At 46.2% G+C, this 20,825-nt stretch overlaps 1 protein-coding gene across 4 annotated transcripts in view; it reads right to left on the bottom strand.

The window, feature by feature from the left end:
• Positions 1-20,825, bottom strand: part of CACNA1D (calcium voltage-gated channel subunit alpha1 D) — a 347,874-nt gene that overhangs the window by 15,349 nt on the left and 311,700 nt on the right. For all 4 annotated transcript variants that reach the window (XM_003789390.2, XM_003789392.2, XM_003789391.2 and 1 more), the window contains 6 exons: positions 19,263-19,422; positions 18,573-18,700; positions 18,337-18,433; positions 15,287-15,389; positions 13,847-13,948; positions 8,463-8,593 (listed from right to left, as the gene is read on the bottom strand). In XM_003789390.2, the coding sequence (XP_003789438.1) occupies positions 8,463-8,593; positions 13,847-13,948; positions 15,287-15,389; positions 18,337-18,433; positions 18,573-18,700; positions 19,263-19,422 (721 nt within the window). The remainder of the gene's footprint in view (positions 1-8,462; positions 8,594-13,846; positions 13,949-15,286; positions 15,390-18,336; positions 18,434-18,572; positions 18,701-19,262; positions 19,423-20,825) is intronic.

Here is a 20,825-nt window from a genome sequence, read left to right as displayed (position 1 = left end):
AAAAAAAAAAAAAAAAAAATTACCCAGACTATGGCCTTTTCTGCAAACAATCTGAGAGAGCTATCAGTTTCAGTTCCACCTTGATTCTTGGTTGCAAATTTTAACACCAGAATCAAGAAATCCTTGCCAGTTTCCTAATAATAAAGCATTATATAAAATTTAGGCTCAGCAGAAGTTACAGATCACTACTGCCATTCTGATATCATCTTTATACCTTTTGTTGTGCGCTCACATACTTATATTCCACCAGATCCTAGGAAGGAGGGAGAACCTAGATTATCCCCATTTGGATCAATCCCAAACTAGTTAAAGCCTTGACAAGGACTCTTGATCCCTAAGCTTGTTATTCCCCGACACTGTGCTGGTGCCACCTTTCCCAAACTCCCACCTTGATCACCACCAAGACAAAATCATTGCAGCTGCCTGGACAGAGTGCTGGACCTGAGTCTTGATCACGCGCTTACTCATCTACAATCACGACTGTGAGATGCCACTTGATCAAGGTTACCCCTCTTCTGACTGATCTAGTAGAGCTCTCACATCGCCACGCCAGCACAGGAATGACAAATGATTGTAAGCTGTCCCTGAAACTGCCCCTCTGTCTAGCACACATCCTTAGTCTCACTCTGCCACTGAGAGCTGCTGCTTTTTCGATCATGCTCTGTCAGCACAGGTAGTGCTCTCAGCCTGAACTTTGCTGGACATGCAGGGCATAGGCAGTTCCGTGTCTCGGTGAGTGAGGAGACTGGGAAAAGACTGGGAGGGGAGAGAAAGGCTCCAGTTAGGGTCAGTGCCACGGCGCGGAAGCCTCCTTAACAAGCGAGATCATTAAAAGGCTCCAGCACTTTCAGCCTTTAAGGGGGACTTTGGGTTATTCCCTGGAGCAGTTCTCGAGGTGTGCTCCAGGGACCTTGGGGCATCTAAGACACCTTCAGGGGTCCATGAGGTCACTATTATTTGCATAATACAAGGATATCCTTTCCTTGTTCACTCTCATTAGCTCATGAGAGCACAGTGAGGTTTCTCAAAGGCTACATGATGTGTGATGAAGTCATTACCCTGGCGTCATTGTGCTTGCATATGGGTTTTAAAAATTTCAGTTTTAATTCCTAATACAGTAAATATTGAAATATAAGGGTCTTTAGTAATTGTCAGGAATATAAAAGGGTTCTAACACCAAGAAGTTTCAGAACCACTGGACCGGCACCACCACCTTTTCCCTAGGTACCAGGCTTTCTACCCTGTCCAGTGCTCCTATGATTCTGCTGACCTTTCTCCACTTTTGGAAAGAATGTCTTTCATCTTTCTTCTCTGAGCTAGCCTTTGGCTTCTTAATGGGGTGCCTTTAGCCATGCCTTAGAATAATGTGCTCTCCCCTTGTTCCAAACAGCCTCCTCTCTTAGGTGTAAGACGTGCCCAAAACAAGCTCAGACAGGTACCTGCTTTCCTTGGAATCAGTGTCAAGTTTCAGCAAGTTCCTTCTTATAGACAATTGAATCATGATGTGTTTGGGCTACTGAGAGATACCAGGTACATACTATTGACTAACAAGCTATAACTCTTACCCCTCAGAATATAATCTGCCTTAACTTCTTTCAGTAATTTTGTCTTCTCAAAGACTTTTGAACATAATAATTACTGTCCTCAAAGAGCACTTAGAACACAGCACCTGGTAATCCTGTGGATGGGTGATTTACAAGTGGGTTGTCCCACACTGTAAACTATCTGAGAAGAGCTGAGGCACACCGGTCCCCATCCTACCTGCTGCCCGAGAGCTTCAGAGGTAGCCCCACGGATTCTGGTGCTGGGTGCTATGTCAGCAGACTCTAAATAATGAACTTGAGTCATCTCCCACCACTTTCTTTACACTGTAACCTACACTCTTCTGCCAAGGCTGTCAGAGAAATGGCCCCCTTGGCTCCTAGCTCCCTGTAGTAAAACGGCCTCAGCTACCACCCACAGCCAGTGCAGCTCCTTAGCAACAGCCAGGCCCAGCCAAGCAGAATTTTGTTTCACTTAAACGTTCCCTGAGTCCTATCTAGAAAGCTGTCATTTTCCTGTTTTGACTTATTTGGAAGGCATGTGGAAACACCACCCATCTGATTGGTTTGGGGCCTTCTCACCAAGGCTGTGTGTGTGGAGACTTGGATCTTGAAAGGCAGTCATGGCTAGCCCTCTGAGACCGGGTGACACAGAGAGGGGTTAGCATATACCATCCTGCAGCACTGAACAAACTCAACATTGGGGTGGGCCAGAGACAAACAGAGGAAGTATTTATCTGAGGGTGGACCAGCCCCTCACCTGTGCCCATGGGGCTGATCTGCTTCCCTTTCAGGGATGATATATCAAATTCTTAATAAATTCTTATAAATGAACACATCCCAGGCACTGCCTAAGCAGAGCAGAAGTGGGCCTCTGGACCAGAGCAATGTCCCAGAGACCCCTTGCTATGCCAGGCATTAGCACTGTAGTTGCTGGGTCACAAAGGAGTCTGGGACAGGGCCTGGGCTACTAGGGGTGGGGAATGCAAGGTGCTAGGGGCAACAGCTATTGATACCAGGTACAGATGTGCTTCAACATCTTCACAGGTGGCCTAGCCATACTGGAGTGTGCTGGCCAGCTTCCGACCCGCCCCCCCGCCATCACCTCAAGGGGTGCTGTGTAAAGCAGCCAAACCTTTTCTTGGGCTTTATGGACTCTGCTATGAGAACCTGCAACACCTTCTGTGAGCTCCCAAACCTATTATTGCCCGCACACCCACGCATCTGCGGTGGAGCTGGGAGCCAGGCCTATTTCCACAGTGAGGACAGGAGGCCAAGTAAGTCCCGGCAGGGATAAGGAGCCACTGCTGCCAAAGGATAAATGTCACAGGCACAAAAGACATACATTACTAGAAAAGACCCCAAGGCAGGAAAGACCCTGCCAGTCATGCCTAGGACAGGTCTGCAGGAAGCATGCTGCCTGGTACCATCCTGCTCCTGCCCTCTGCATGGCCTCTGGGACTCTTGCATTCCCAGGATGCTTGGAAGAGTGTCCACTCTTCCAGGAACTTCTTCTGCCAGGAACTGGGCTGCCCAGGGTCCCTCTGGCTCTCTCCTCCATCTCCTGCCACTGTGTGGGTGCACACACTCACACACACACATACACACAGACTCTAGTCTGCACACACCAGGACAAGTGAAAGGGGCCCATAGTTCTTCTTTTTTCTACACAGTTTAGAGACTTAAATTTTCTCCATGACTTCGGAACTACAGTTACTTTTTAATATTGATTTTAAAACCCCAGTTTGCCACTGTGGGTGTCTGGGCTCAGCATCAGACATACAGACTCCTGCCTACTGACTCAGCTGAGAATCTGAGATCAGATGCTCTCACCAGCCAACTTTTTAGGCAAAGTCTTCTGTTCTTAAGATGTGAAAGTGCAATCTGTAGACTACCTCTGTTTACATCTTTATGCATTGCCTAGATATCTTAACAAGGGGAGAATTCTCTTTCTCAGTGGATAACTACAGTACAAAATGGAAAATAGATCAGAGGAAAACAAGAATTTCTTAAAGTTCTGGTAGTAAACAGGCATACGATATTATTATTGTTGTAGTCGTAATAATAAGCAATTATACGTTCAAAGTGCTTTACAATCACTTAGCTATTCCTCACAACAGCCCTGTGAGGTAGGTCGACATTATTACCCCCATTTTACAGATGGGGAAACTGAGGCACAGAGAGGTTAAGTGTCTTGCCCAAGGTCACGCAACAAGTGAACACTAAAGCTGGGACTAGAACCCAGGTTCCCTGACTCCTGGTGTCCTTGAAACTAGACCACACTACTTCCAAAGAGGCATCCCCAGACTGGCTCTGAGCACGAATTAAAGACGGACAATGTTAGATGAGGTTTGGGTGTGGTGGTATCTCTTGTGGACACGTTAAGATGGAACCTGAGGTGTTGCCTGGACTGGTTTTGGCATGCGGGTGTATGTGTTAGTTTCAATGGGTGTGTCTGAGCTTCCTGGCCTGTCCGCTTCTCACTGCATTCTGGACTGGGTCACTGCAGAGTGCAGGGCTGGACGGTCAGGAGGTCATGACAGACTGGCATATAAAAGGAACTCTGTCAGCTCAGCGCCGAGGGGCCTGCCAGTCTTTGGGAGTTCAGGCAAACTAGGGATGCAGGACTTTGGAACAGAGTCAGCTGCCCACTTAGATAGGTCTGCTTAATCTTTTTATTATTAATTTTTTTTATTGGCCAGCATCAGGAAGTTGTGTTCATTTCATTTCTCTGTGGGGCGGCTGCCTCCCTCCTTTTCTCTCTCTTTCCCTTTCTCTGAGTCTCTGCTTGGAAAGGAAAACTGTTAAGCCTCTTATGTTCCCTCTCAAGAAAAAGAGGCACTGTGAGCAGTGTCCGCAGCAGGCAGGCCTGGCCCTGCAGATGAGCCACGGCCCCGCGTCCACCTTCCGGAGGAGGAGTGCTTGGCTTGGAAGGGGTCTCCCTGGGGCCTTGGGTTTGCTTTTTCCTGCATTTCTCCCGAAATGCTGTTTCAGTAGAAATAAGCCCACTTGAGACTTTTCCCTTTCAAGGCCTGCTTAGCCACAAACGCCTTCCGACTAACCAGGTTGGTGCCGTAGCTCAGGCAGAAAATTCTAAAGCATCCGTTCAAGCATCTGAAACAAATGAATCAACCAGTGAAATCTCATCTGTTAGCATCTGTTCTCCTCTTAGATTAAAAAAAAAGAAGAAGAATTTTTTTAAAAAGCCTTTGTAAGGCTTCAGTAGAATCATGCTTTCAAAAAAAGTTTTGCTACTTTTTAGACTAAGAGGCCATGATAACAGGTGTTTGATCCTCTGCTGACTACACCTCTGTGGAGGATCGCCTTTTCCTTTGTTTGTGTGTACTGAGCCTCCCGAAGAAGGCCAAATCAAGGCCCATTAGAACCTGATAGCCACCCTCTTCCTGTATACCACCCACTTCTCCCCTTGATCGCCTGTCTCACCAGGGCATAGGTTTGTCAATCTGACAACCTAATTCTTTATAGCTAGAAATAATGGTCTCCTCCTTAAAACAAGATTCCAAACAGGTAAAAATGACTTTCTAAAGTTGTCCTATCATTGAGATGGGCAGGCTCCCATGTGGGATAAATGGGGGACAGAAAGTTTCCTCAGATTCCACCAGAATACATGTGGAATATTTTGCAGAAAGGAGATTCTTGAACATTAAAAGAAAGAGAAATGAACAAAACTTTTCCCACTGTGAGATCTTTTCTTTTTCTCATTTGTGAAAAACTAGACTTATAGGTGTCTGTAAGTCACACAGAAGTCCTCGTTTGGAAGATCTGATGGGACGTTCGTGTGCACTGCTATTTGCTGGGAAGGGGACTGAGAGTTCTGACGGCTGCATGGCTGTGTTCCTTCATTTATTTGCCCCTTGTGGAAACTTGCAGGTCACTCAGATGTAGCAGCAATGGATGGAGAGCGAATGATGAGTCAAATAAAGTGGATATGATGCATTGCAGATGAGTAAGAGAAAATTAAAAGAGGCCTAATGCAGCTTCTCTCCAGCTTCCTCTGGAGAGGGGCTGGAGAGAAGGTTGGTTCTAATGATGCTGATGGAAGTATGGATGGAAACCGCACACTCATTCAGACCACAGAGGCCAGTGGATGCTGAGCTGCTCCCCACACAAAGACCCAGGAGCTCCTCCGCTATCCTGTTCCCGTGGCAGGCAACACTGCAGTTGGCCTGAACAGAGGGAGATCAGACAGAGCCCGCAGGCTTTAAAACCACAGTGCATCTGTGTGCCTTGGAAAACCGTTCTGTGGGGTGGAGGTGCAGAGGACAGGCCCACTCTGAAAGCTGTTCAGACAGACTGCACTCTACACGGCACAAGCACACATGCCCACGCCTTCGCTTCTGCGCTCACACTGTGATGGCCACACTCCACTGTCCATAGCAATCAGTCTGTTAGCTGTGTGGCGCCCTGTCATGGGAGAAAGCAAGTCACCTAACTTCTCAGTCGGCTATGCCCACTCCCAGGGGCTTCCCCAGGAAGTGTGTCCTTGTCCTACTTACACTGGTGGTACCATCTTCCAAACTGCTACATTGTCATGTAATATTTCATCACACAGAAAGGAGAGTTTCCTCACACTAATTAAACATAGAGTAACAAATCACATCTACAGTCATTTCTATTGAAGAGGAAGCCAAAAATGTAATTAGAATTATTTCTCAAGGGGACAAGAATTTTCTATTTTTAATGTTTCAGAATATAATACATTTTTTGAATTTATCTGTCAAGATTACGAATACCACTTAATTCTCTAGGCCACTGCTTCAACTCCCAACAGAATCAATCATGTGAGAATGTATTGATAACGTCTAACCCAAAATACATTAATTTTACTAAGAAAATGAAACTCTATAAACAATAAAATGAAAGATGTTTAGGAGAGAGAGAATACTCAATGTTGTTTTAACACAATGTAATAGTCTTTTTTCAACCCGCAAACTACACATACAGTATTAGTGCCATTCGACCCTTCAGCTTAAGATCAGTAAACCCTGTACATGAAATATGGTAATGACTTAGCCATGTGTTGTTTATACACATTTTAAAATGTCAAAACACTATTTCCAACCACCAGAACAAACACTGAAGCCATCTAATCTGGGAAGTCTCAGGGGTTTGGGAAAGGTCTAAGTAGACCTGCATCCAAGTGTGAAAGTCATCAGTGAAAGCCTTTGCTCGCCCCTCCAGACAAGTCATCGTGTTCTGACCCTATCTAGGCTGCTACAATAGAAAGCAGTTCCCTACAAGCAGAGGACACCGTGAAACTCAGAAATATGGCCAGTGTGGTCCTCAAGGCAGAGGCTTCTTTAAAGAAGAGCCCTCAGAAACACATGAATCATGCCCCCTCCTCACCCCTAATCTGGCCACGTTGCCAGATGTATGGACCAGAGACCTGTTCAAATCTGTAAACGCATCTTTTCTGTTTGCTTCATCTCTCTAGGGCTAGCTGTGAACTACAGTTCAGAAAGTGGGCTGTCACTTCTGTGAACAGGATCAGCTGGAAGAAGGACAGCTTAACTGGGAAATCCTGCAGCCTCAGATGGCAGTGAGCAGACTGACTGAGAATGTGATTCACTGAGCTACCTTTAGGATATGTGATCAGAGAAAGAAAGATCAAAGATTGTCTTTAGTCAGATTCAGGTCCTGTCAGCCTCTTCTCCCAGACCCTGTGGCTGTCTGGGCAGAGCTGAGGTCTCACCATGAATCAGCAGGTCACTGTCATACACAGCCATCTGCTAACCTACCATATTTACATGCCATATTCCCACATTCCTCGTCCACTCATCCACTGCCATTCATATTCACATTCTCTCTCCCAGCAAGATCAGAGATGAGACTTCACTTTGGTTGTTACCTTCGCTTTAGACACAAAAGAATGCTGAGCATTTTTCCCCTGGGAAAAAATGAAGGACTATATTCCACATTGAAACTTATCAATACCTACATGGCCAAATTGAAGACAAGTGGTGATAATAGAGACATAAAAGTAATTTTAATGGATAGAAAAAATGTTTATCCCTCCATGATGGACTAGAGCATTCTGGGTAGCAAAGATGACAGGGCTTCTGATTAATCTGGATAGTTGCGTCTGACAGCTTGCTGGCCACTTGAGTTCCCTTTCCCCTGTCCTTGGCATTCTCGTGACTTCTTTTCCCCTCCACACATTTGCTTCCCAACCCAGAGTTTTGGGCTGTCCTAGGATTCTACATCCTTCACCTGTTTGGACTCTGGTTGGTACCAGAAATTCCTGAAAGCTACATCCGCACTCCAGGATCCTAGGGCAGGGCTGGAGGAGGATCAGGGCCCAGAGGCTGGCCAGAGCATGAAAGCACAGAATGTGCACAGCAGGCCTCCTGGCCACCAGGAGACAACACACAGAGAGACAGACACACCACACACACACACACACACACACACGCACACAGAGTACAAACTAGGAGGTGATGGATGTTACTGGAATGGACCAAAAACCAACAAGCAGTGGGGTAAGAAACAAACAGAAACAAAACAAAGCACTTGCGTTCAGATGGAAAGCTGTTTGTTCACTGGGCAGCCAGAACCCTGAGCCCAGGGCTATGGGGAAGATAGGTGCTTGCTGGGAGGACAATGCCTTGGAGAAGGCTGGAGGGGCTAGGGTGTGAGGGCAGTGCCCTTTCCCCTCCACCTTGGAGGCCTTGCCACGTGGGCAGTGGCAGGTGCAGGGCTCCATGGAGAAGGCAAGGGGAGGGAAGCACTTACCTTGTGGCCCAGAAATGGCTAGTCCACATTTGGGGGAGTGTGTAGTATCTCAGTTTAAACAAAATCCTTGTGGTACTGCTCAACCATGAATAGGCAGCTCTCTAGTATTTCAAATAAGCTTACAAAATCGTTAGTGAAAAGAGAAAACAAAACAAGATGACAATTCACCTGTAGGGCAATTGTGGTGTTCTTCGCAGGGTACTTTCCCACCAGTCCTTGTTCTTTCCGTTTCTTGAATTTCCTAAAGTAGTCCTGTATCAGGAAAGTGGCATAGAACTTCCCCACGGTTACCTCATCATCTAAACGGAGAGACCAGACAGAGCTCTCCCGAATCAGCACATTTGGACCAAGAGCCTAGACACTTGATTCTCGCTGGGGCTGGGGCAGGGGCGGGGCGGGGCAGTGCGCAAGGCACCAGGTTCTCAGCCTATAACATGGGGGTCTCAGTCTAGCAAAAAGCAAGGTTTTGCAAAGCATTTAAAGCTCAAAATTAGAGTCAGTTAAATGAACTGATACTCAAAGTTGCAGAAGATAATTTGCCAGGAGATAATAGAGTAACGTATTAGTAACACTGTAAAATGCCATCTTGGTTATTTACTTAAAATAAAAATTACGAAACAAAAAGGCTTCATGGGCCATGTTTTCACCCCTGTGCATAGGGATTTGCATGTGTAACTACCATCAACTTATCAAGGGCAATTAACCATCCAAATCCCGATGTCTCAACATAGAGACCTGGAAAGGTGACACACAAGCTCAGAAGGAGAGAAAGGTTCAGAAAAGTAACTGCAAATCCAGATTTTTATGTCTCCCCCACCCCATTCTTTGCCAATAAGCTCCATAACCATTTCTGGGTTTGTAATTCTGAACTGCTCATTTTATGCACTGCAGCAACAGCTCCACCCAACCTCAGAGTTGAGCGGGGCTTATTTCTGCTTTGTTCAGAAACAATCTCCACCATGCATTGTTGGGGAATCAGAGCTCTGCTGATGACTTTAAAGGTGATGCATGAGGCAGAATAGAGGCTCTGGCTGCCTCACGGTAAACCACCTTGGACATGTAAATGTGTCCCATGGGTGTCCCAAGGGTGTCCCAAGGGTGCTTGCCACCAGATCTGCAGGGTGTGAGGTCTCCTGGGAAGAGAAGGATGCTCACCGCCATCTTAGCAGGCTATCCCACTAGGGCCATGCTAGAGGCAGGGGCCACTGACCATGATGTGTAGAGGTAGGAGCAGGAAAGGCTGCAGTCCCCAGGCTTCAAAACAGCTAACAGCTTTGGCCAAGTCACCCTTGCAAGAGTTACATGCTAATCTGGGGCTCAACCTCCTTGAGCCTGTGTTCTCATCTGTAAAATGGGTATAATTTCTCAGAGGAGCTGTGAAGATCAAGCTGGAGGCTTACCAGACTCTCAGCCTCATGGCTGGGGTGGTCCTAAGTGCCAGGCACTTGCTGATTGACAGCCATCAGTCACTGTTACTTTACAACCTGATAGTGGCATATCCTGACATGCCAGTGGATCCCAGCATGACAGGCTGCGGGAAACTGGGACCCACTGTCATCACTAATGCACTCTGGGTGGGCTTCATTTAGTGCCCACAGGGGAGGCATGTGTACAGTACACATGGTCCTTGGACTATGGTCCTTGTGGACCTCTTGTGGTCTTCATCTAGAGACAGTTGGGCCCCTTTGGGCTGCCTCTCCAGCCCTGCTTGTCAGAAGCTGTTCAGTGTGATGGTGCAAGAAGGTTGCCTCGGTGCTTTGGTATCAAGAAGCATTATGTTCCTTCTAAACTCAAGCCAGGCAAGTCCTGGAGTGATAAGGGGCCACCCATATAAAAACATGGTCCCTAGCTGGGCCTGGGCTTGTCTAAATGGTCTGATGACGTTGACAAGCAGGAAGGCAGGGGTGAGCAGATTATCACTCAGGTCTTGACCCCTCTCCCCTACTGTGCTCCCCAGCCTGTCCGCTCGCAGGGTGTGTGTGTAGAACATCAGTTCCAGCTAACTCTTGTTATCAGGCATCTGTAGGGACAAGCCCTGTGTCAGAGGAATTCCATGTGGGTCTCAGGGCCCCTTCACAACAACTCCCCCTGACACTGTGGATCTTCTCACCCTCCTACCCCTACCTGACAGATGGGGAGGGGTTGAACACCCTGCCCAGGGAGCTGTGTTCCTGGGCCCGGGTCCTCTACTCCTCCACACCACCTGTGTAGAGACAGCTCACTTCCAGCCACACTGGCCACTGGCTTCTTTGGGGCTGTTTCTCCCCCAGCACAAGTCTATCCCTTTCCTGGGCTGAATGCAGGGAGAGGAGGGACTCTGCCCAGGGAGGGCATCCAAGGAGCCCAGGGAGATCCTCTGGGGATCTGCCACACCACAGCTACCCTCTGTAGTCCAGGGTTCTGAGTCTTTTCTGTGGGGCCCCAGAAAAAAACATTGGCTCTGCCTGCAGAAGGGCTACACCTCACTCCATGTGAAGATGCTTCTAGCAAATGCAGGGTTATGTGCATCTCTTTTTAGCCCCCAGAGCAGAGGCAGGTACCCCCAGGGCTCTGCAGGGCAGGATTCTAGGGCCACTTGATCTTTTCTACAGAGATGCTAGGAGACTGGGCCCAAGGAAGAGTTCTTAACACACTGTCGACTCAGTAACATGGGAAGTTGGTCAACAATGTGTTAAGATGTTACAGGCACTAAGTGAGTCTATACCATAAGCAGTTGAGAGATGAGGAGGGGAGAAAGAATAAAATAGGCTGGATTTGGGACAACTGGAATTGAGACTGGGAGAAATGAATCAGTTGCTATGTTAACACACTGTTGACCGTCAATTTTATACAGAAACTATCCATGTTACTGTGTAACTCATGATCAGTCAATAGCATGTTAAGAACAAGAAAAGTCAAAGCTATAGGAAGATAGAAAAAGAAGAGGAAGAATGAATAGGGTAAGGTTGTCTGGGCTTAGGACTGAAGAGAAAGAGATGGAATCAGCTTGGTGTGCTCTTCAGGGCAAAGGAACCGAAGATTCAGGTCAAGGAATGAAGGCCCAAAGGCAAGAGAGTCTTTGGGGGAAAATGTAGAGCTTCCAAGAAGGTCCTATGAAATGGCAGGGAAGTCTAAGGAGGCCGCTCAGCACTGAAGGCTGGGTGTCAGGCTGCCCTGCAACTGAGCCCTGGGCCCCCAAGAAGGAAGTCAGTACTGATGCATGTCCTGCAGCTCATCCTATCACTTTCTCAAGCTCACGGGGAGCCACTGATGTCTCACATCATGCCAGCAAAGGCTCCTAAGACAAGTTTCCTCCTTGCCCTGTCATAGGCTTGAAGGGCTCCCTGAGCACCCCACATTTGCCTGTCCTAGGTGCCCAGGGGTGGAGGCTAGCCTTTCTCAGTCTGCTGCCCTTCAACCAGGTGGCAGTGGGGGGGACACTGAGGCCTTCTATCTCCAGAGCTGCTCATCTGTTTACTAACTCAGAGAAGTAGACAAATAGTATAATTTCCTAAGTGTGCCATGATACTCTTGTATGGAAGAAGAAAGAAAAGAGGAAAAACAAAGAGATAAATGATGAATCTGGATACTAGAGCCCTGTCCAGTAGATATTCCAGAGGCTGTGCACCAAAGCCTGGCTATCACTGCCCTTTGCTCTTTCTTGGCAGTAATAGTGCGTCTGTGAGATTCACCCAGCATGTAACCATACTAGGCACATACTGGAGCATTCCAGCTCCTCTGGAGGCCCATTTCCTTTTCTCAGGTGACACAGTCCCTCTTGCTGCCATTATGGAATAGATTAACACTTGTCATCCTAAACCCCAAAGCATTTTAAGAAATACAGAGAAAAAATCAGGTCCAATTATTGGACTAAAGAAGTGGACAAATATTTAGACTTTATAAGAAGTCTAGCAGAGCTATAAGTTGATCAGCTTTTCAAGAAAAGGAGCCGAGGTGGTGTGCCAAATTCTGAACTTCTCTTTGGACAAAATGAAAATAAATGAAGTTTCACAGTAACATCAATGGCACTCTGTGAGTGCGTCTCACGAGGAGGGCATTCATGTGGGAGTGGGGCTGGCTGTGATGAAGGTGGCGTTCCAAGAGAGATGTGAGGTGGGGTGAGGGGCAGGGGCCCTCCAGCTCGCAGAGGGAGGAAGGTTTACATAGACAGGCACAGCCTGCTATTCTGAAGCATGCATCTGTGTTTCAAGAAACATTGTAGGGGAATACAGTTGGCAAGAGATAACTCTGATTCCATGCCACCACCCTAAAACAGAATTGCTTCAGAATATTCTGAAAGACTGAGAGTTGGAAGGAATAGAGGCTGCAGAAAAAGCTCAAGCACATTGTTACAACAATTTTAAAAAAGCAATTCAACTAAGCCATGCAAGCACTTGGATGTGCAGCTAAAAGGAAAAGAATGAAAACCAAAGAGTTGTTTTAAATGTGCAGTATCAGTTCTCCTGGGTGGGGTTCTCTAGGTGGCAGTTTTGTTTTGTTCTACTTTGCTTTTATCATTTCCTTCTGGGCCACCTTCCCCAGCTTTGAGCTGGTGGCCGGGCCAGCTATGGGTGCTCCCTTCAGCGACAAAAGCTCATACTGCTTCTCGCTTCATGCTGAGGAACAGAGCTGGCTGGCATGCTGCTCTTTCTGGCCCCCAAGAATCAGAGCTTGTCACCTTCTCAGAGGGAGAGGACTTGGCCACCATCCTGGCCCATGTCCCGAAGTCAGCTTCCAGACCTGAGCCAGACCAATCTTGAAAGCTGTAGGGCCAGTGACACTATAAAAGGTCAGTTGGTCACAAAACACTCTAAACGCTTAAACGTGCCCAGGGCCAGGGATACTAGAATGCTGGTGTGGTGGCACTGGGTGAACAGATCCTGCACCTTTAAAACTTGGAAACAGAACAGTGAAAACAACCACCTCAATGTCTAAGTCCATGTGTATTTCAACAAAAATGGAAAAACAGAATGTGTATATATATATATACTGTGTGTAGTATATATACATATAGATATTATATATGTATAAAATTTGAAAAAGTTTAGTCAGTTATTTTGTGATAAATAACAAAAGGAAATAAGCATGCCAGTTAGTTATGTTTCTACTCTAAATTCTAGTTAAAAGGACATTTTGCAATTATGGTAGTAAATTCGGTCTTGATAAGAACATTCTAAAAAGTACCATTTCCTAAAAGCTATCTATTTTTCATGAGAAGTTTTCAACTATATAGTGAAGGCTAATTGGAAATTAATTTTGAATATTTCATTTTAGACCAAAAAAATAGGTTTTTCATTGTGAGAAAGCAATCTTGTTCTCTAATGTTAATTCCTTCAACCAACAAGAAACCCCCTGCTCCACTTTTCTCCCCATTGAAGCTTCTTCTTTGTCTGAACTGGTCTTCATGTTATCCCAAATAATTACACCAAATGGCTAAAGGGTTTTCTTTAGCCGTTGGCCTTAATGCTCTGATACGTAAAGCATTCTGCAAACATTCTCTGGACTTTCAGGCGATACTATCATTAAAACCAATGCATTGGCCAAGAACTACTTAGGAAATAGATTACACTGACCACCAGCTGGAGGGACAACTTGGTCAAGAAGTTTCATGCTGGTTTTCTTCCAGATTTTCTTTATCACAGCCCGAAGTTCTTCATTAGCTTGCTCCAGGTTCCCTGAATACACAAAGCAAAACAGGAAAAGCAAGCCTTGTTTTTATCCCCGGCTCTCTCTACGTCCACACCACAGCCTCCTCACCCCAGGGGGACGTGGGTGAACGCGCTGCCCTCCCATTGGTCTGTCCCAGTCAGGGACGAACATACTTCCTCCATCAGCAATACAATCAATCTCTCCAAGTAGAAAGTCCCTCCCCCTGGGGACTACCACATTTCACCCAGAATTCAGGCCTTTTGCACTCTGATCCCATCCTGCTCTCCCACAGCCAAGACTCCTCTCCTCCCACCGCCCCCAGGCTAGATGCCTTCTCCTCTTTCACTGTTGGCTCTAAGTCCCACCTCTATACTTGAAGACATAGCCCAAATCTTGCCAAGTAAGATTCCTCTCCTGTCCTACTGCATGTACACATCCACAGCACATAACCTTGGCCTTTGATCATGTGAGCTTGTCTTCTCAACTCACATGTCAGCATATGAGAATATCTTGCCTTCTGGAACCCTTACCCATGCTGGCCTGGGGCTAGGTACAGATGACCATCCCACAAGGAACACATGTTAGTTAGGCTGGAAGAGGCTAGCTTTGCCAGGTAGATTCACACAGGGCTCCAGTGTTGTGAAACATCACCCGTCCCCTGAATTGGCATGTGTCCCCTGCCACCCCTCTTCCTGCTCCTCCACCAAGTGCCTCAAAGAGTCAGCTCCCTTTGAGGTCCCTAATTCCTCACTTCCCAGTCATTGCTGCAATCTGCTTTCCAACCCAGCCCTGAAACTGCCACTGAGCCAGCCCCAGTGGCCTTACCAGGCTTTGCCCAGGCTGAGCATGACTGTGAAGACTGCCCTGGTTTGATCTCTAGCTGTAAGATGCCTACCCCACTAGTATTTCCCAAGTGCTGACTAAGTGCTGGGCATTGCAGAGGAGCTTCTGAGGATATCACCTAATTTCATCCTCAGGACTTTTCCTGATACCAGTGTGCTTATTTCCTTTTTACAGAGAAAGAAACTATAACTTGGAATGGTAAGGGACAGCTGGAATGAAGTGAATTTATTTGTGATGACTGTTCCTACCCCTGGACTCTGCCTGGTAGGGTTTCTCCTGATAGGTAGCAAGTAGTTATATGATTCAACTCAAAACATCCTGAGACAAAGTGAAGCATAAAGTTAGAAAAGAATGAGGGAGGCAAGGGACAGCCACCCTGTCCAGCACAGACATTGCTGACACACATACCAACCCCTTGCTCAGGGGTCCACACCAAGAAGAGGCCCAGGGGGAGAAAGCAAGGTGAGATGTGGAGTCCCCTCCCTCTTCTACCACCTGTCCTGCTGCCAGGGAATGCTCACCTTCAGTCTTGATCTTAAGAGCCGTTCGAACCAAAGCAAACAGGGTTGCATTAAACATGACTGTCCCATCACTGTTAAGAGGCATGTTCATGGCAACTAATCTCTGTAAAGAGAAAGAAAAGTTTCTTAGTAGAATGCAAATGACTGACAATAGCTATAGCTCTTCTTGATGTTTATTTTCTGTTTATTTCTTTTATGGTCAACCCTCAATTTAATTCAACAGCTATTTAGAAAATACCTGTGTGATGGCTAATTTTGCATGTCAACTCAACTGGGCCACAAGATGTTCAGTGGTTAAACATTATTTCTGGGTGTGTCTGTGAGAGTGTTTCTGAATGAGATCAGCACTTGAATTACTAGACTGAGGAAACCACACTCACCTCCCAGGGTGAGTGGGCCTCATCAGCTGCTGAGGGTCCAGATAGAACCAAAAGGTGGAGGAGGGGCTAATTCTCTCTCTGCCTGATGAAGCTGGGATACCAGTCTTCTGCCCTAGGACTGACCCTGACACCTCCAACTCCCCTGGTTCTCAGGCCTCCAGACTCAGACTGAATTACCACCAGATCTCCTGAAGCCTCAGCTCATAGAGGGCAGATCATGGGACTTCCTGGCCTCCATAATAATAAATCCAGAGATGTGTGTGTGTGTGTGTAGTTTACATATCTGTACACATACACACACACACACACATACATTGCTCTCTCTCTTTTTCTATCCATCCTATGGGTTCCACTTCTCTAGAGAACCCTGATTAATACAGCCTACCATTTGGGAGCCTCTGGGATGATAAATATGAAATTTTCAGTGGTGAAATGTAGATGCTAACCTTCAGATGTTGTGTTATGTTTGCTTTTAAATAATTAAACCGCATCATTCAAACATCTGTCTCCTTTTCCCATTAAACAGCTCTCCTTATGACTTGGGGTCAGACCTCCTTCCCAGGAACATTATTAAGGCTGTTGTGGGGCTTGATAGCACAGATAGAATGGGCCAGGCACTGGGCCTGGGACTTAGGCTCTCAACCAGCAGGGTCCATTACCATTCCTAACACTAGGAGTGTCAGATGAGACCATCATGCAGTGTTTTGAATGTATCTTTGTGGCTTCTCTGAGGTTTGTTCTTTCAGAGCAGGGTCTATGTTCCCTCCTCCTCTTGTATCTCTCCTGGTCATCTCATGTGACCTAGGGGTATTGGAGGGCATTTGGGTGAGGGATCCCTCTCTGCCCTCACCTCAATCTGTAAATGCAAATTACATGCTGATGCCAAAGCAGCCTCACAAGGACTGAAAATCATGGGTACAAAGACTTTTATGCCTGATACAGGATAAGTGCTAAATATGTGGTAATGCTGGCTATTAGTATTCTAAGTTTTCTTATTTTTAAATGTCCCCAAAGAAAGATTTTTTGTTTTTCTCTTCCCTATTGATAGACTAAAACCTTATGTTTGCCTGGTCCATCCCACCTAAATCCCTAGTCTTACTACTAACAGTGCCCATTTCCAAGACTGGAGCAGGTGGCCAGGGGTCCCTGGACATTGATTCATGTTTCCTGCCAAGTTCCTGAGTTGGCAGAATGGAGGACTATGCTTCAAGGACACCCGGATCCATCATGTAAAAAGGCCTGTCACAAGACAACATCAGTGAGCTAGATCTCGTATTATTCTTGGAAAGCAGAAAAGAGGCTAGAACTGGAAAATTTATAGGGAAAAAAAGTCAACCTTTATGTCTATGTCTAGAGTCTAGCCTGAAGAAAACCAAGGACCCTAGGAACTTGCCCATGGGACTTTCTAGATTTCCAAAGCAGGGAATGTGAGTTTGGCTCAGAGGATTGCTCTGCGAGTCTGGAATACATTTTAGACTCTTCTCTGTTACCTTGGTTTCTGTCTAGAGCTGGCCTAGCCTCCTGGAATGGTAAAACCACTGATCCTGGGATCCTCTCAGATCTGTAAGAAGGAACCAGTTGCTGTGTTGACTGGTTGGGTTTCTACACGACAGAGCTCCAAAAGACAAATGTTGCATCTCTCCCTTAAAAACGGAAAGAAACTTTTTTCTGTTGCTATAATAACATGTAAGGTGGTTCATTCACCATGAGTTAGTTCTATGGAAAGAAAACAAATCTCCCCTGGGGTTCCCTGAGAGCATGCTCTGATGTTGACATGGCAGAAATGGGCTGGGAGATCTGGCTTCATCCCTGAGATCTCTCTTCACCCACAGCCTAAGTGCTGCTAGGAAAGGGGTCCCATCTTCAGCAGCGGCCACAAATCTCCACAGCAGAGGGGTCGTGTGACATGCATGTCACTGTACCTACCACAGCCCAGGCTGTGGATACATTCTCCTCTTACTCTGCCTCTCCTCACCCAGGCTACCCAGTTGTTCCTATTCCTGGGTGGATCTTGAAGCTGTCTGCTCCCTGCTGTTGCCATGTTCATTGTCCTTGTCCTGGTTCTCCTGGTTGGCCCCCTTGGCCTCCCCTCTATTTCATTGCCAACAAACTCCACTTTCTAAAATGAAATTCATGTTTCTTCCCCAGTATGTCCCTTTCTCCTGGGACTCAGCATGGCACAGAAGGCTCATCCTTGGCCTGGGCCTTTGCCACTTCCAATTGTTTCCTAGCCAAGTGTTACCTAATGACTGTCATTATCATATCCATTCTCCTGCTCCTGACTGTACCCTACCTCCCTCTTCCTAACAAACTCCTATACCTCCTTTTGGACCTGATTCGAAAGTCACTTTCCCCACCATCCACTCAATGGCAAATTCCCTTCCTCTTCTGATTGTTCCTAACAGGATGCCTAAGAATTACAAATTGAAGAGCTCCTTAAGGGCAGGAACCACATATCATTCATCTCTGTATTCCTAGTACCTTACAAAAGCTTGGCCAAGTGTTATTTAGAAGGTATCAAACTCCTAAGCCCAAGTGATCCTTCCACTTCAGCCTCCCAGGGTGCGAGGATTACAGGCATGAGCCACTGAGACTAGCTGGAAGTATTTGTTGAATGAAGCAGTGAGACCCTGCAAGAGAGGCTGTCAGACACACAAATTGGACCCTCACCTTACATGCAACTCTGTGTGGACATAACTTCCCAAACCCCAGGGGAGGCTGGATGCGTCGAAGCAGAGTGACCACGTCAAGGTGTTTTATCCTTCCCCTGGAACCAAAGTACAGTGTGAGATCCAGGGGTAGCACCAGTTAGCCTAAGCTTTCAGGCCAACCCACCTCCCACAAAAATCTCAGCTGATATTCCAGCAACAGCCCACATAAGCTAGATGGAATCCTTTTTGACCTACTTTGCCTCAGGGTCATATTCTGACCATATTCTTTTGAATTCATCTAAATGGTGAGGCCCCAGAATAGACCAGTCCCGGGTCAGATAATCAAAATTGTCCATGATAACAGCCACAAAAAGATTGATGATCTGCAAAAGAAAATAAGAAGAAAAGAATCTGAGCTACAGTTGGACGGGTTGGGTTAGACCCTAACATATGCTTAATAATACGGGACATGAACATGTGAACCTGTGTCTCCAAAAGAAATTGTAAAATCTTTCCATTTGGAGAACGTTTAAGGATAGGCTTCTATTTTTCCACAATGGCTTTGGTAATTTCCCAGGGAAGGCAAGTAAATACATTAGCTGGGCTTCTGAAGCATACTGCAGTTTTATAATATTCATACTCTTAAGTCACCACCATGTGCAGTGGCTTTGGAATTTTTAGAAAGGCACCCAAGGCCCTTAGAGGCGTGGGAGGGTGGAAACTGCCTGAAGCCCATTCATGAGCCCCAAATCTCTACTAAGTACAACAAAGGTAGTAGCGACACATGCTCAGCTAAACAATAATCTCTCACTGCCAAGGGCAGGCCAGAGGGCTCATCCTGATAGACTGATTCATTGTGTCTTGGCAAGGCAACATCAGCTGCCTGAACCCTAAATGCCACAGAGCATCTGTAAATTGAGGAGGGATGCTATTTTGATCACTTACCAGAAATGCACAGAGCATGTAAAAACTGATGAAATAGACAATAGCAAAGTTGCTCCCACATGTGTACTCCTCCCCTGGGTTGTAATCTGACTCGGGGTCGCAGAGCTTTCCCGGGAGGCAGGCCAGCATGATCTCCTGCCAGGCCTCACCTGTCGCACACCTTTTTCAGATTAAGAAAAGAAAGAGCTTTAGTAGGAAAAGAAGGGATTTAAGGCTTAGACCTTTGGAAAGAAATTTCTTTTCCTTCTTTTTTAGAGACAGAGTCTTACTCTGTTGCCCTCGGTAGAGTGCTGTGGTGTCACAGCTCAGAGAAGCCTCCAGCTCTTGGGCTTAGGTGATTCTCTTGCCTCAGCCTCCAGAGTAGCTGGGACTACAGGTGCCTGCCACAATGCCTGGCTATTTTTGTTGTTGTTGTTGCAGTTTGGCCAAGGCTGAGTTCAAACCCGCCACCTTCAGTATATGGGGCCGGCGCCCTAATCACTGAGCTACAGGTGCCATCCAGAAAATTTCTTAATTAGAGCAAAATCTAAGTAATTTGGAGGAAAGTGAATTTGAATTAGGGAAAATCTGAAATTCCTACTTATTTTCACATGCAACTTGTCTCAATATCTAGAGGTCTTGCTACAGTTCCTTTTATTTATTAGTCATTTGATGAAAGCACACCAATTTTTTTTTTTGAGACAGAGTCCACTGTGTCGCCCTTGGTAGAGTGCCGTGGTGTCAGCTCACAGCAACCTCAAACTCTTGGGCTTAAGCAATTCTCTTGCCCCAGCCTCCCCAGTACCTGGGACTACCACAACGCCTGGCCCTTTTTCATTTGTAGTTGTCATTGTTGTTTGGCAGGCCAGGGCTGGGTTTAAACCCGCCAGCTCTGGTGTATGTGGCTGGAGCCCTAGCTGCTGAGCTAGAGGCACCACGCTTCAAGTGCATCAATTATTTTTGCATAAAATTAATGGTTACTTGTTTTTGGGTCCTCTCTACTTCAAACACTTATATTACAGTTTCTAAATAATTATTATTTACAACTTCCTGTTCAATTGTGTTGAAAGAGGAGTTAGAAATCACCTAACTTTCAAATGACATGTTAATAAGTCACTAACATCATTAGAAATAGTTCCACAATTTCTAGAAAATGTCCTCACTATAAGGCAGCTTGTTTACAAAGTAAATTAACTAGGATTAAAAACAACCCCAGAACATTTGAAATTGTATACCTTGGGAAGTTTCCCAATGGTTTGCAAAAGGCTTCTATGTTTCTATTAAATTCCCATTCTCCTGTTGTGTCTAAGCCAGCACTTCCACGCATAAACAAATTCTACCAATTTCCTAGAGGCCAAAGAAATCTTACTAACTCCCAAATGGATAAACCTTTAAACCAGCCACAATCTGAAGGACCACGGCATTCTTAACAGTCCAGCAAAACTCTTAGGGCTGAAATGCTAGAGGCACTGTCTAAAGATACAAAATGAACAAAACAAAAAGTCACCCTCACGAGATTAACTCGGGGAGGCATACTGCTTTAATAACAGGCATCCTCTGTCCCTCTGGAGCCTGAAGCTGGGG

The sequence above is a fragment of the Otolemur garnettii genome, unplaced genomic scaffold (genome assembly GCF_000181295.1).
Source record: "Otolemur garnettii isolate 467f Iridium unplaced genomic scaffold, OtoGar3 scaffold00032, whole genome shotgun sequence".
Taxonomy (NCBI): Eukaryota; Metazoa; Chordata; class Mammalia; order Primates; family Galagidae; genus Otolemur; species Otolemur garnettii.
Note: the sequence above shows the minus strand (reverse complement) of the source record. Positions and strands in the feature narration are given on the sequence as shown.